This window comes from Brachypodium distachyon, chromosome 4, assembly GCF_000005505.3.
Source record: "Brachypodium distachyon strain Bd21 chromosome 4, Brachypodium_distachyon_v3.0, whole genome shotgun sequence".
Taxonomy (NCBI): Eukaryota; Viridiplantae; Streptophyta; class Magnoliopsida; order Poales; family Poaceae; genus Brachypodium; species Brachypodium distachyon.
The window spans coordinates 37,887,462-37,899,552 of NC_016134.3; the positions used below are offsets into that span (position 1 = coordinate 37,887,462).

Below are 12,091 nucleotides of genomic sequence, written 5' to 3' on the forward strand. Positions count from 1 at the left end.
TCGACAATGAAATAATGGCTTTGACAATCCATCTTGCGAGGAGCGTGCCCCTAACCAGAATCCGTTCAATGGTCTCATATGTTGGACAAGAGTGGCTAATGTTTTTTTGTTTTGCGAGTAAGTGGCTAGAGATGTTGACTTCGAAGAGACCGGTAACGTCTATTTTCATTCGGAATCCTTATCATTGTTATCCGTCTCAGTTTTTGATCCATTGTAATTTGGTCCTTAAACCAGTGGAGGAGACAGGCCTTGGGCAATTACCGTTGTAGCCTCAGGTAGAGTAAAAATAATGTAGAATGGCTCTTTAAAAACGCAAAAAAAAAAAATCATCATAAATTTGTGCATGTGAGAACTTCTTTTTCTGACCACTTGTGCGTGTGAGAACTTAGCCGCAGGTGCAGGTGGTTCCTGGCTTCGCCGTAAACCAATAAATTCAAGTCGTTATTCAAAAAATGTGTCAAATTACTTCATTTTTTGAACGAAAGTGCTAAATATTTCTAAACATTTTGTTGTGTGCGAAAATCTGCCCGATGCGATATCCCGGTGTCCAGAACAACAGCAGACCAGGCCACGCGAGCATGCCTCTTACGAGCCGCACGATCTGGCCTCGCGTGTCACAAGCGGGCTTATCCGAGCGCTCCATCACGGACCATTGGGCCCACAAGAACGTTAATCCGGCGCCACCTCACCCCTCTCGTCCTCCGCCTGCCGGCCGAGTGCGGAGTCGTCTCCTGAATCCCGATCGCATCGCGTGCTCCTCCACCTTGCCGCCTCGATCGCCTCCTCCCCCAACTCCGGCGACACCGACGCCGGTGGGGCACTAGGAGGCGACCACCCTCCGGTTTCCTGCGGTACTGTAGTATCCGCAGGTGAGCCACCTCCTCAGTCCTCACTTCTCTACTACCTCTGCTTGCCGCTCCTACCTTTTTCCTTTTTCTCAAGGAGATGCTGTCTGGGGAGATCTAGGGTTCGTCTTGTTTAGGTGCGAAACATTTTGGTCTTCTGTAGGCGCGGTGGGTTGCCGGTAATCAACGAAATTTCGAATATTTTACGGTGGTTTTGTCATAGAACAAACTGGAATGAACCCTCACTAGTTTGTGGCACAAGGCACAATCCGGGGGAAACGGTGCGTGTAGGAAAAAAATGACTTCTCTATGTAAACCGATGCAACTAGTTGAGAGTTTTGGTTATGTTGGGTGTTTGTGCTGCAGGTCGCCACAGCGCACATTTGGTTATTTATTTGGCACTCGTGTAAAAAGATCTTGTGATCGTGCGGCTACTTGGAGCTCATTTTTGTACGCAGTGTAGAGATATCACGAGTGATTGATATTGCGAGTTGCTCGAAGCGATGGAGCATTGTGAGCTAAGCTAGCAATTGTGTAATGCTATATTTCTGCTTGATTCTCGAAGTTGTATGATCAGGCTGGAGCTCATAAGTGTAAAGGAAGTATTCAAATAAATTAGTTTGTTTTGATCCTGTATTGGACATTAAACATTGGTTACATTAGCTTTGTTTACTGAAATTTAGCAATGTGCCAGCAACTTAGTTTTGGTGAAATGGGTTAACTAGGAAAGTGCAATACTGTAGCTTATAGGTATAGAATAACCATTGCATCAGATGTAGTATTTTAGCAGATTGGATTGGGTGACTGGCATCCTTTTGCAATATCTTTCTGCGCTGTTTTTTCCTTTATGGTCTTTGTTCTCTATTCGCACTTGCTTATGCTCACTAACTTTTCACTTATTATTAACTTGAATTTTGCAGGTTGGGTATCGTTTTAATTGTGGAAGCCCGACATAATTAGCATACAAGACTGCTGTATACAAAATGTCTGAATTTCTTGACCTTGAGGCACTGGATGGGATAAGGATGCCATGGAATGTTATTCCGGGCACAAGAGAGGATGCTGCAAGCTGTGTGGTCCCTGTTTCTGCCATCTATACTCCTCTGAAGTCAATTCCTAATGTCCCAGTTGTCCCATATTCCCCCCTTCGCTGCCGCATGTGCCGTTCCATCCTCAACCCTTTCTCCATGGTTGATTATGACGCTAAGATCTGGCTCTGCCCGTTCTGCTTTCAGCGCAATCACTTCCCTCAACATTACTCCTCGATCTCAGAGAACAACCTACCTCCAGAACTCTTTCCTCAGCATACCACTATAGAGTACATATCCACTCCTGAAACAGGTCCTGCGGTGCCTCCAGTTTTCATCTTTGTTGTGGATACTTGCATGATAGAGGAAGAAATTGGTTATTTGAAGTCTGCACTGGCACAAACTGCTGAGCTGTTGCCAGATAATTCCCTTATTGGATTCATTACTTTCGGGACATATGTACAGGTAATAGTTCTGTATTTTCTCATTAATTCTCTATCCCTAAATGTTTTATTATCTATTCAATTGTTTTGTTGAGTAATGTATTTTCATTATTGGTGGATGTAGGTGCATGAATTGGGTTTTGGCTTGTTGCCAAAGTCATATGTGTTCAAAGGAACAAAGGAGGTCAGCAAGGAACAAATATTGGAGCAAATGTGCTTCTTTGCTGGCAAACAAAAGCCCGCCACGGGGGTAATAGCTGGAACTAGGGATGGTCTTTCATCAGAGAGCATCTCTAGGTTCTTGGTGCCTGCTTCGGAGTGCGAGTTTGTGTTTAATTCAGTTAAGAATCAACAGCATCACAATAGGAAATCATATTTTCCATACAATAGATAATGTCCTCCATTTTTCAATGTGACAAGTCCATGATATTCATGGCCTCAAAAAAGAAGAAGACAAGTCCATGATATTGCTCCGCCTCCACTGTATGTATAGGTTATAGAAGAGTTGCAAAAGGACCCTTGGCATATTCCAGCTGATCAACGTGCATCAAGATGTACTGGAACTGCATTAAGTGTGGCAGCCAGTCTCCTGGGTGTTTGTGTCCCTGGATCAGGTGCTAGGATCATGGCGTTTGTTGGTGGTCCATCTACAGAGGGACCTGGTTCTGTAAGTCCAAATTATATTGAATGATTGCCACTTTTTTGAGCTATTTGGTTATGTATTGCAGTTATAGGTTCACATTTTTTTAGATGTTGAACTTGTAAGGTGCTTGCTCGTTTAACACCATACTTTCCCGTGAATGGTTCACAGTGCTCTCGATGTTCTGAGAATCACTACCATTTTATATTCAAACATGAAGTGCTTTGAATATAGAAAACGGAACTATCCTTATAGTTTCATGTTCTAACATGCCACCTTTGTTTTGTCGCAAGATAGTATAGTTTCTTTCTAGAAAAGGTAAACATGCTATGCTCACTGGTTTTACTGCAACTCTCTGCAAGGCCATACTCCATCAAAGGACCGCAATATGCACCACTGTACTTTGTCCAATTGCCTATTAGTTTTGCTTGGAACTCATGTCATTTATGATTTTCATATCACAGTTTTTTTATGATTTATGCATGTGCCTTTTATATGTTTTCTGGCATAATATAATTTTTGTTATGACTGTTCTGTGAATTTTCCAGATTGTATCCAAATCCTTATCAGAGTCAATTCGCTCACACAAAGACCTTGATAAAGACTCGGCTCCACTTTATGATAAAGCTGTCAAGTTCTATGATCAGATTGCCAAGCAACTTGTGCACCAAGGACACGTGCTGGATTTGTTTGCTTGTGCAGTCGACCAGGTCTGTTGCTTATTTCATACTCGTTCCATTCTTTACAGATGTTGCTTTTGTGCAGTTAAACCTGTAAATGTTTTTCCTATCATTGCATTTATAATATTTGCTACTTTTATGGATAAAAATGAGCTTTCGGAATGCGTCATTTGATGATTTCACCCTTTTCTCCTTGATTTGGTAGCTATTAGTATCTCACTTGTTTATTGCTCATGTATATATTTTTGATATATTTTTTAGTTATTTTACTATTTCTTATGCTGAAAGTCCATGTCATTATTACATTTGTTTTAGAAGATGGATGCTTTATTACCCCCGGCTTCTACATCCAGGATGCATATAGCCCAGAGTCTTACATTATTCGCAACAACTTGAGAACAAATGACCCCATCAAAAAGTGTGACAGGCCAGTAGGCCACACATCGAATCGACTTACAAATAAGTAACCTTGAGCTAGCACACCACCCAAATAGGTACATAAACTCCCTACTGATCCACTCTAGTTGCTTGGTGCCAAACACATCGGTTCCTTGTGCTGCACCTTCTGTAACAACGCCCATGATCGCATCCAATTTGTACATAAGAGCAACACCTGCATACAAGAGGTCACTTTCTTTCTATCAAAAACAATGTTCCCATAACCAAATAGACAAAAAAAACTGTTGTAGCCCCTAGTAAAATGAGGGAACATAATTTCTTGTCCACCCCCCGCAACCAAGGACGAAAAATGTGAGCCATATTGTTCAGAGGTAAAATATTGAAAGCAAAATGGATTGCTCTCCAGGCAACCTTAGCCATCACACAATAAAAAAAAGGTGTTGGATAGACTCATGTTCAAAGCAGAAAACACGACAAGTGTCCCCTTGCCATTTACGCTTAATCAAGTTTTCCTTCGTCAGAATAACCTCTTGGCAAAGAAACCAAAGGAACACTTTAATTTTGAGCGAAAGCTTTGAATGCCAAAGTAAATTGATCTAAAGCGGACCCGTGTGTCCATAAGCACTGAATGCATTGACTTAATGGAGAAGATCCCTTGGGGTAGGAGGCTCCGCTAAAGGGAATCTTGCACGGTTGATAAATGGACCAAAGCAACAGAATCAACAATTTGGTTCCACGCCTCACGATGGTGGCCGAGCAACGTTCGACGTAACTTAACATATGGTCGAGAGACTCCGAGAACCAAAGCCACCGAGACATGCTTATTCCGAACAATGTTGCACAACCGAGGTACTTATAACAAAATGGCAAGTCCCCACACCACCTGTCTTCCCAAAAGCGGACTGATTCACCATTCTCCACCTGAAACTCCCCAAACTGGAGGAAAAGACCTTGACCCGTGTAAGCCCCACCCAAAAATGGGAATCCGTGGGACGGCCCTTAACAAAGGAGCTGGGTTTCTGGCCGAGGTACTTATTATGCAAAAGCAATTTCCAAACACCAACCTCAGAAAGAAGCTTGAAAAGCCATTTACTCAGAAGATATTTATTTTTTACTTCTAAGTCAGAAATACCTAACCCCCTGGTCTTTAGGAGTGCCCCATATGAGAGATTTTTTTCTCCAGCTGGTCAGCCGCTTCTCAAAGCGATCTTTAACATTATTACATATGTATGTCAATGCATCAGAATAATTTTAAGATATCAACTAGAATCCTGACCTGAACAAGTAACATCGTGATTCACATTTGCTACCCCTTTTTTTTTGCAAGCGGTGGCCATTGTATGTAAGGTATTAGCTTAGCTGTTATCATGTGAGTCCTATAGCTACTGAGAGACCACAACAGAAGTACTGTTTCAAATGTTTTCTTGTAAAAAAGTAAGAAACTACACAGTTGCTCCCATTGATGCTCATAGGAGGACGGAGTCACGGACAATCAGAGTTATTAATTGGGCCTGTCTGCAGTTGTGGTGCTGTGATGCACTATGGAACTTAGTTAGAGGAAAATTTGCGGAAACATGTGCTTTTGAAAAGCTACAACACTGCCAAGCGGAACCACGGAAAATTTCCTTTCTGTACAGTATATTTTGTGCATCGATTGAGATGCATGGTTTTTTGTTCTGAAGTAATAGTTTCTTCGTTATGTTTGAATTTTCAGGTCGGTGTTGCTGAAATGAAGGTTGCAATTGAGAAGACTGGGGGAATTGTTGTGCTTGCTGAAAGTTTTGGCCACTCTGTTTTTAAAGACTCGCTTCTCCGCATCTTTCAATCAACAGAGGACGACCTTGGGCTATCATTCAAGTAAACTAGCTCGATTTATTTTGAGGGCATGGGTTTTGTAATTTTCTTTAATGTCTATATTCAAAATGAGAGATATGGACTAGAATTGAGTCACCTTCTTTTCTGAACCTACATGCAATCTGCACTTATCCACTGGCAAACTACTGGATCTTATCGCTCCTTTTTACCTTAGTGTGAGGGTTCCTCATTTTAGAACTTGATATTATCCTCTAAAGTTGCATGCATGCTTAAATATGGCATGACTGATTTCTAGGCACTATTTATAATACTGAAGCTAGTTCATTGATTGCAATGTTGAACTGGCTAGATGTTTGCAAATAACAAATCTGCCTTCAGGCACAGAGTAGGTCCTTTATTTACCTCAAATTCAGAAATTTGTGTAAGCTGATTATTGTTTCCTTGAAACTAGGTGTTTTCCAATACTTTCTTTTTTCCTATTTTTTTCAACATTGATAATAATACCATGTAGGTTTTTTTTTTCTGAACATGCACAGTTACATAAGGTTGTATTGGAACCTCTCCAGAATTCTGGCTTAAAAAAGAGAGAATGTTTTGGCTTTGAATAACATACAAAACCCTAAAATTCTAAAAAAAATTACATCCAATGTTTGTATGAAGGTGACATTTTGATTCATAATTTTATATTAATATGTTCAATATTGACTTAACAGTGGTATTCTTGAGATCAACTGCTCAAAAGACATAAAGATTCAAGGAATTATTGGGCCTTGTACTTCCCTAGAGAAGGTACAACCGTGTTGTTAACTGTTAAAAGCTTATAAAATGATAAGACTATGTAATTTTGGTGTTCTAATGTTGCAGTTATCTTATGCAGAAAAGTCCTCTCTCTGCAGATACTGTTATCGGTCAAGGAAACACTAGTGCCTGGAAGATGTGTGGTCTTGACAAGAAAACATCACTCTGCTTTGTATATGATATCTCGAGAAAAGTTGGCCCAGATTCAATCACTCAGTCGACAAGCAACCAGCTCTATTTACAATTCGTAACCTAGTAAGGAACATTTTTATTTCCTTTATACCTTTTTGATATTGATAAGCATCTGATTCTGCCCTAGATGTACTTACCTGGCTGACTTGACGGTCTCATATTCAGCTATCAGCATCATGATGGCCAGATGAGATTACGAGCTACTACGATTTCCAGAAAATGGGCTTCTAGTTCTGATAATGTGCAGGTAAGTTTGTCTATCTCTGAACACTTTGGTAAATCGTAATCATGACTTTGTGGTGATTTTTCTTCTAGTCAGCCGAGTTAAGTTTGCTGATATGAACAAATAATCCATGCCACGAAAACAGACATATTGCTTATGCAGTTATGCCTGTTCCTTTCCAATGTGTTTTCTGGCGTTTCCTTGTTATTCTTTTGAACTAAATACTTATTTCTTTCTTTATATACTTTTTTTTGTGTTTTCAGGAACTGATAGATGGCTTTGATCAAGAAGCTGCTGCTGCAGTTGTAGCACGTTTGGTCTCATTTAAGATGGAAACTGAGGTAGTTCTAAGAGATATGTCATGAAATTGACAAATAACTTACAAGTTAATGAAAATATTATACTACTTTGTTTTTAGCTGTTTTTGCACACAAGCTGAACACGTTTCTGGTTTCAATATGGCTTTTAGCAGTATTTGTTAGAAGTCCATTTTACCCCCCTGAACTGTTTGTGAAGTCCAAATCACCCCCCTGAACTGTGAAACCGGGCACAACACCCCTGGCCTGTTTCTCACCTTGTCTCTCTCCCATTTCCCCCCAGTCCTGCACCAACCCTTGAAGCAACAGCACAGTGATGGTAGCGCGTTGGGCATGGCTGCGTCAGATAGTTGAATGCGAGACAATGCAATTCATATAAGATCATAAATTATAATAGACAATGCAATTCATATCGCCCTGCCTTAGGGATTTTAAACATAAACCAAAACAGAAGGCGATCGATTATTTGTGAAAAGAGTATGGGTTGGAACTTCAAAAGCTTATGGCTCCATGCATGTTCACATGTTCCTCCACCTGTCTGTCGTGTACAACGTACATAGAGCCATGGAATATTTAGGTTATGTCTTAGGTGCTTCTGGAAGGATTTGCAAAGGATATGACTTGCTAGACGCAATACTTGTGAACCAGTTAGTTTCATCTATATGCTGTTAGTCAGCTGTTTATCACAAAGTTTATCTGAAATAATTCACTGCTCGAATAATTGTAAATTCAATCATATATAACATTATCTTATCTGGATTCTTTCAGGCCGATTTTGATCCAATAAGATGGCTTGATCGAGCGTTGATACGTTTATGTTCTAAATTTGGAGATTATCAGAAGGAAACACCTTCATCCTTCAGTTTGTCTACACGTCTATCAATATTTCCCCAGTTTATGTTTAATTTGAGGCGTTCTCAGTTTGTTCAGGTTGAGGGTTTGCCTTTCTTCATTAAATGATGCTTCAAAGATTGAAAATTTACATGTTTACATACTGAATTGTTTACATTTATGCAGGTTTTTAATAATAGTCCCGATGAAACTGCATATTTTAGGATGATGTTGGAGAGAGAAAATGTAGGCAATGCAGTTGCGATGATTCAGCCTTCACTCATATCCTACTCATTTCAATCAGGGCCAGCGCCAGTTCTCCTGGATGTAACTGCAATTGCTGCTGACAAGATCCTTTTATTGGATTCTTACTTTACTGTTGTCATCTTCCATGGGATAACCATTGCACAATGGCGAAATGCCGGTTACCAAGACCAAGAAGGCCATGAGGTAATAGTTTGTCAAGTATGGCAGACTAATCTTGGTTTACTCAGATGCACACTGATCTAAGTTAATGGTCACAAAAGGTTTTGTTTGGCCTGCAATGGTTCAGTTGCAATGTAGGGTACATGCTATAGTTAGTTATCTCGCAGTGCTTAATTGTGCATGATTTCAGGTTTTTGCTCAGTTGTTAAAAGCTCCACACGAGGAAGCTGGTACAATAATCAAGGAACGGTTTCCTGTTCCCCGTTTGGTTGTCTGTGACCAATATGGATCTCAGGTATTTTTTTTGCATTCTTGTCTTTCAATTGGATAGTTCATGGGCTAGTCAAGTATGGTACGGCGTAGCAAGTATGCCTAACTTTTTTTCAGTCCAACTCCAAGCCAAAACTTTAAGATAGAAGTAGTAACAACAAAAAGCAGCACCATTTCTACGAGCTCTTAAAAGGGATGTGGAAATAATGAGGCGTTAGTGACACGTGACAAAAATTGCTGCTGAGTACACCATGTTACCTGATAATGCTACTGAAGTATTTTACTTGTGCGATATTAGTATGTGGTATGTTAATTGCGTATAGCAGTATAGCACTGTAGCGTGGAACTTGGTACTATGCTAGAGTACCACACTGTGCCATCCAAGTACTTCGTACTCCGTCACAATTTTGTTTAGATGCGTATGTATGTAGACACACCATTGTGTTGATTCGCTCATTTTGATGAAAAAAAATGCGACACTTATTCTGGACGAATGCTCACACAATGCTTCTGGGTAGATATATTGAGTTTTGGTGTATTACAGTGTGAGCAATGGACTTATTTTTGTCTTAGAAGCTCAACTTCTATGTCTGGATAAGAAAGATACCATATGTCCATATGACCAATTGCTAACATACTCCTCCGTCCCATATTAAGTGACTTTCTCTTACATGTATCTAGATGCTTTTTAAGCATAGATACATCCATATTTTGACAAATTTGAGTCACTTAATGTAGGACGGAGAGAGTACATGGGTAGGTTTCTATGCGCAAGGGCTGCAAACCAATATCTTAGCCCTTTCTGATTGCATTTCTATTGCTAACTAGCCCTTTTCTTGTACTGGAAAATGATAAATATTACTTTCCTTCTAACCTGCAGGCTCGATTTCTACTGGCAAAGCTAAATCCATCCGTTGCATATAACTCTGATAATCCTTCTCCTGGAGGGGACGTCATCTTCACGGATGATGTTAGCTTCGAGGTCTTCATGGACCATCTCCAGCGGCTATCAGTCCAATAGGATATGACTGCTAGAGCAGATTTTTTTAACCCCCAATCATCTCTTCTGCTGTACAGTAAGAAACATTCTTCATTCTTGTCTATGATGTCTTCTACTTTGTAGTGTGAGGTTCATGCGTATACTATTTGATTATAATTTATTTCTTTAGTACAATAAGAGTAAGAGTGATCACAGTAAAAAGATGCCATCGTTTAAACAATGCAGCTTCATCTCTATATCTTATCTACCTGTCTTCTCTTTAGGAAAAAGCGGTGTTTGCCATTGAGTAAAATGCAACCGAGTAACTGTACTTGATTTGTATTCTCAATTTAATCAATGTATTTTGGAAATTGAAAGTTACGGTTACTGAACTTGACAAAATATCTCACATATGGTCACCGGTACGGTATTCCTACATATTTGTACGTCTCACGAAACAGTTAGGCGCGGTGATTTTGCAATTCGGCCCTTCCGGCACGCGGGCCCCACCAATCCCCCTGCCTTTACAAAAATTCCCCACCCATGTGGCCATGTTCCTCAAATCCCTAACGGAGCTAAGCTGCTGCTTGCTTGCTAGTGCCATTCCTCTCCCTATTCTGCTCTCCCCCACCCCTCTAGCTCCTCCAAGTACAAGCCGTTGAGCTGCTGCTTGCTTGTTAATGTGGGGCAGAGCTGCTAGGGCTGGCTAACGAGATGCTCGGTTCGTTAAGATCGTTATCGTTAACGATTGACCATTGTTTGGCTCGGTTCGTTAAGAGTTCGTGAGCGCTCGTTAAAAACTCGTTAAGATAAATAGATGGCATGTTGGTCTAAATTTTTTGGCATTAATTATGTGTTTGGGATAAATTTTGGCAGCAAACAAAATATATCAAAAGCCGAACAACGCTATAAAGATCGGAAATAACACAGCAAAAGAGAAATAACATCACAATTCCAACAGCAAAATAAGTTCGAATAGTCATTCACAAGTGATGTACGAGACGAGCTCGCTAACGAGCTTAACGAGCGCTCGCTGAGCGAGCTCGTTAAGATCGTTAAGCTTAGCGATCTGAAAAGGAAGTCCTGTTTGGTTCTTTAATTAACGAACCGAGCCCTTAACGAACCGAATTAGCGAGCGTTCAATAAGATTGTCGAACTTCGATCTTTTTGTCCAGGCCTAGCTGCTGCTGCTGCTCTCTTTGCTGTCAAGCAGGTAAGGAGATTCAGGTGTAGGGCCAGCTCGACGCAGCCGTTGCTCCCTGCCGCCGCCGCTTCTGCTCCCATACAATCTGACTCAGTACGATGGCGATGGAGAAGGTGACACCCGTGGGCAGCGCGACCGCGTCGTGGACGAAACCAAATGTGTGGATCGACGCGGCCAGGCGCTGGCGTGAGCGAACGAAGACGAACAAGGCTCCTCACATGGTTAGCCGCCATGTAGTTGGCTACTTGCCAATCGTCCCTGCCATCGGAGAACAAGATGACGTGGGAGACGGCGTTCTTGTGATGGCGGGCCCCGAGCACGTCTGCGGCCGCGCGGAGGCCCTCGCCGATCGTCTTGTTGCCGCCAGTGATCAGGGACTCGACGGAGGCCTTGGCGCGGCCTTGCCTGCGTCCGACATGCGCACGAGGCTGGTCAGCGGCTCGCGCCGTCGCGCGGGACCAGAAGGTCACCAGAGAGAGGCGGTCAGTTGGGCCGAGTTGGTCGATGAAGAACCAGATGGCCTGCTTCAGCAGCGCCAGAGTGCCGAATTGCAAAATAGCCGTGCCTAGCTGTCATGTGAGGCATACGAATACGTAGAAATACTGTACCGGTGACTGTGTATGAGATATTTCGTCAATCGGTGACCGTAATTTTCGATTTCTTAAATTCAGTGACTAAATTGAGAATACGAATCAAGTACAGTGATTGCGGTGCATTTTACTCTTTGCCATTTGTTTAGAGAGAGATCAGAGAAAACGTAACAGGCTGCTGGTCGAAGGACCGGAGAGAACAAAAAAACACGCTACCGGCCGTCGCAGCGCCACCAACGCTTCGCCACCTTGGAGAGACTCACGAGTCTCCTGGGTCGTCTGGTCCTGTGAACAGGGGGGAGAAAATGAAAGTTAAACTGTCACATGTCATATACAGGAGCGAACTTAACGCTGACAAATTGTGTGTAGTCCAATTTAAAAAACAACCTTAGTTTCTACTAGGTGACGTGG

The 12,091-nt window shown here is 41.7% G+C and overlaps 1 protein-coding gene across 1 annotated transcript; it reads left to right on the forward strand.

Moving 5' to 3' along the window:
• The first annotated feature begins 684 nt into the window (after positions 1-684).
• Positions 685-10,143, forward strand: LOC100823516 (protein transport protein SEC23). The gene is made up of 14 exons (XM_003578194.4): positions 685-869; positions 1,766-2,338; positions 2,441-2,656; positions 2,810-2,983; positions 3,505-3,666; positions 5,750-5,892; positions 6,564-6,639; positions 6,728-6,903; positions 7,006-7,087; positions 7,327-7,404; positions 8,149-8,310; positions 8,398-8,661; positions 8,828-8,932; positions 9,788-10,143. Exons 2-14 carry the CDS (start codon positions 1,829-1,831, stop codon positions 9,926-9,928), a joined length of 2,289 nt encoding a protein of 762 aa, XP_003578242.1. The 5' UTR covers positions 685-869; positions 1,766-1,828; the 3' UTR covers positions 9,929-10,143.
• The last annotated feature ends 1,948 nt before the right edge of the window (positions 10,144-12,091 follow it).

Bases quoted from the DNA above. Each gene is read 5' to 3' on its own strand.
- LOC100823516 (XM_003578194.4), top strand. From the start codon at position 1,829: ATGTCTGAATTTCTTGACCTTGAGGCACTGGATGGGATAAGGATGCCA. The intron at 6,640-6,727 runs GTACAACCGTGT...TATCTTATGCAG, and splicing joins CTTGTACTTCCCTAGAGAAG to AAAAGTCCTCTCTCTGCAGA. The intron at 8,933-9,787 runs GTATTTTTTTTG...TCTAACCTGCAG, and splicing joins GTGACCAATATGGATCTCAG to GCTCGATTTCTACTGGCAAA.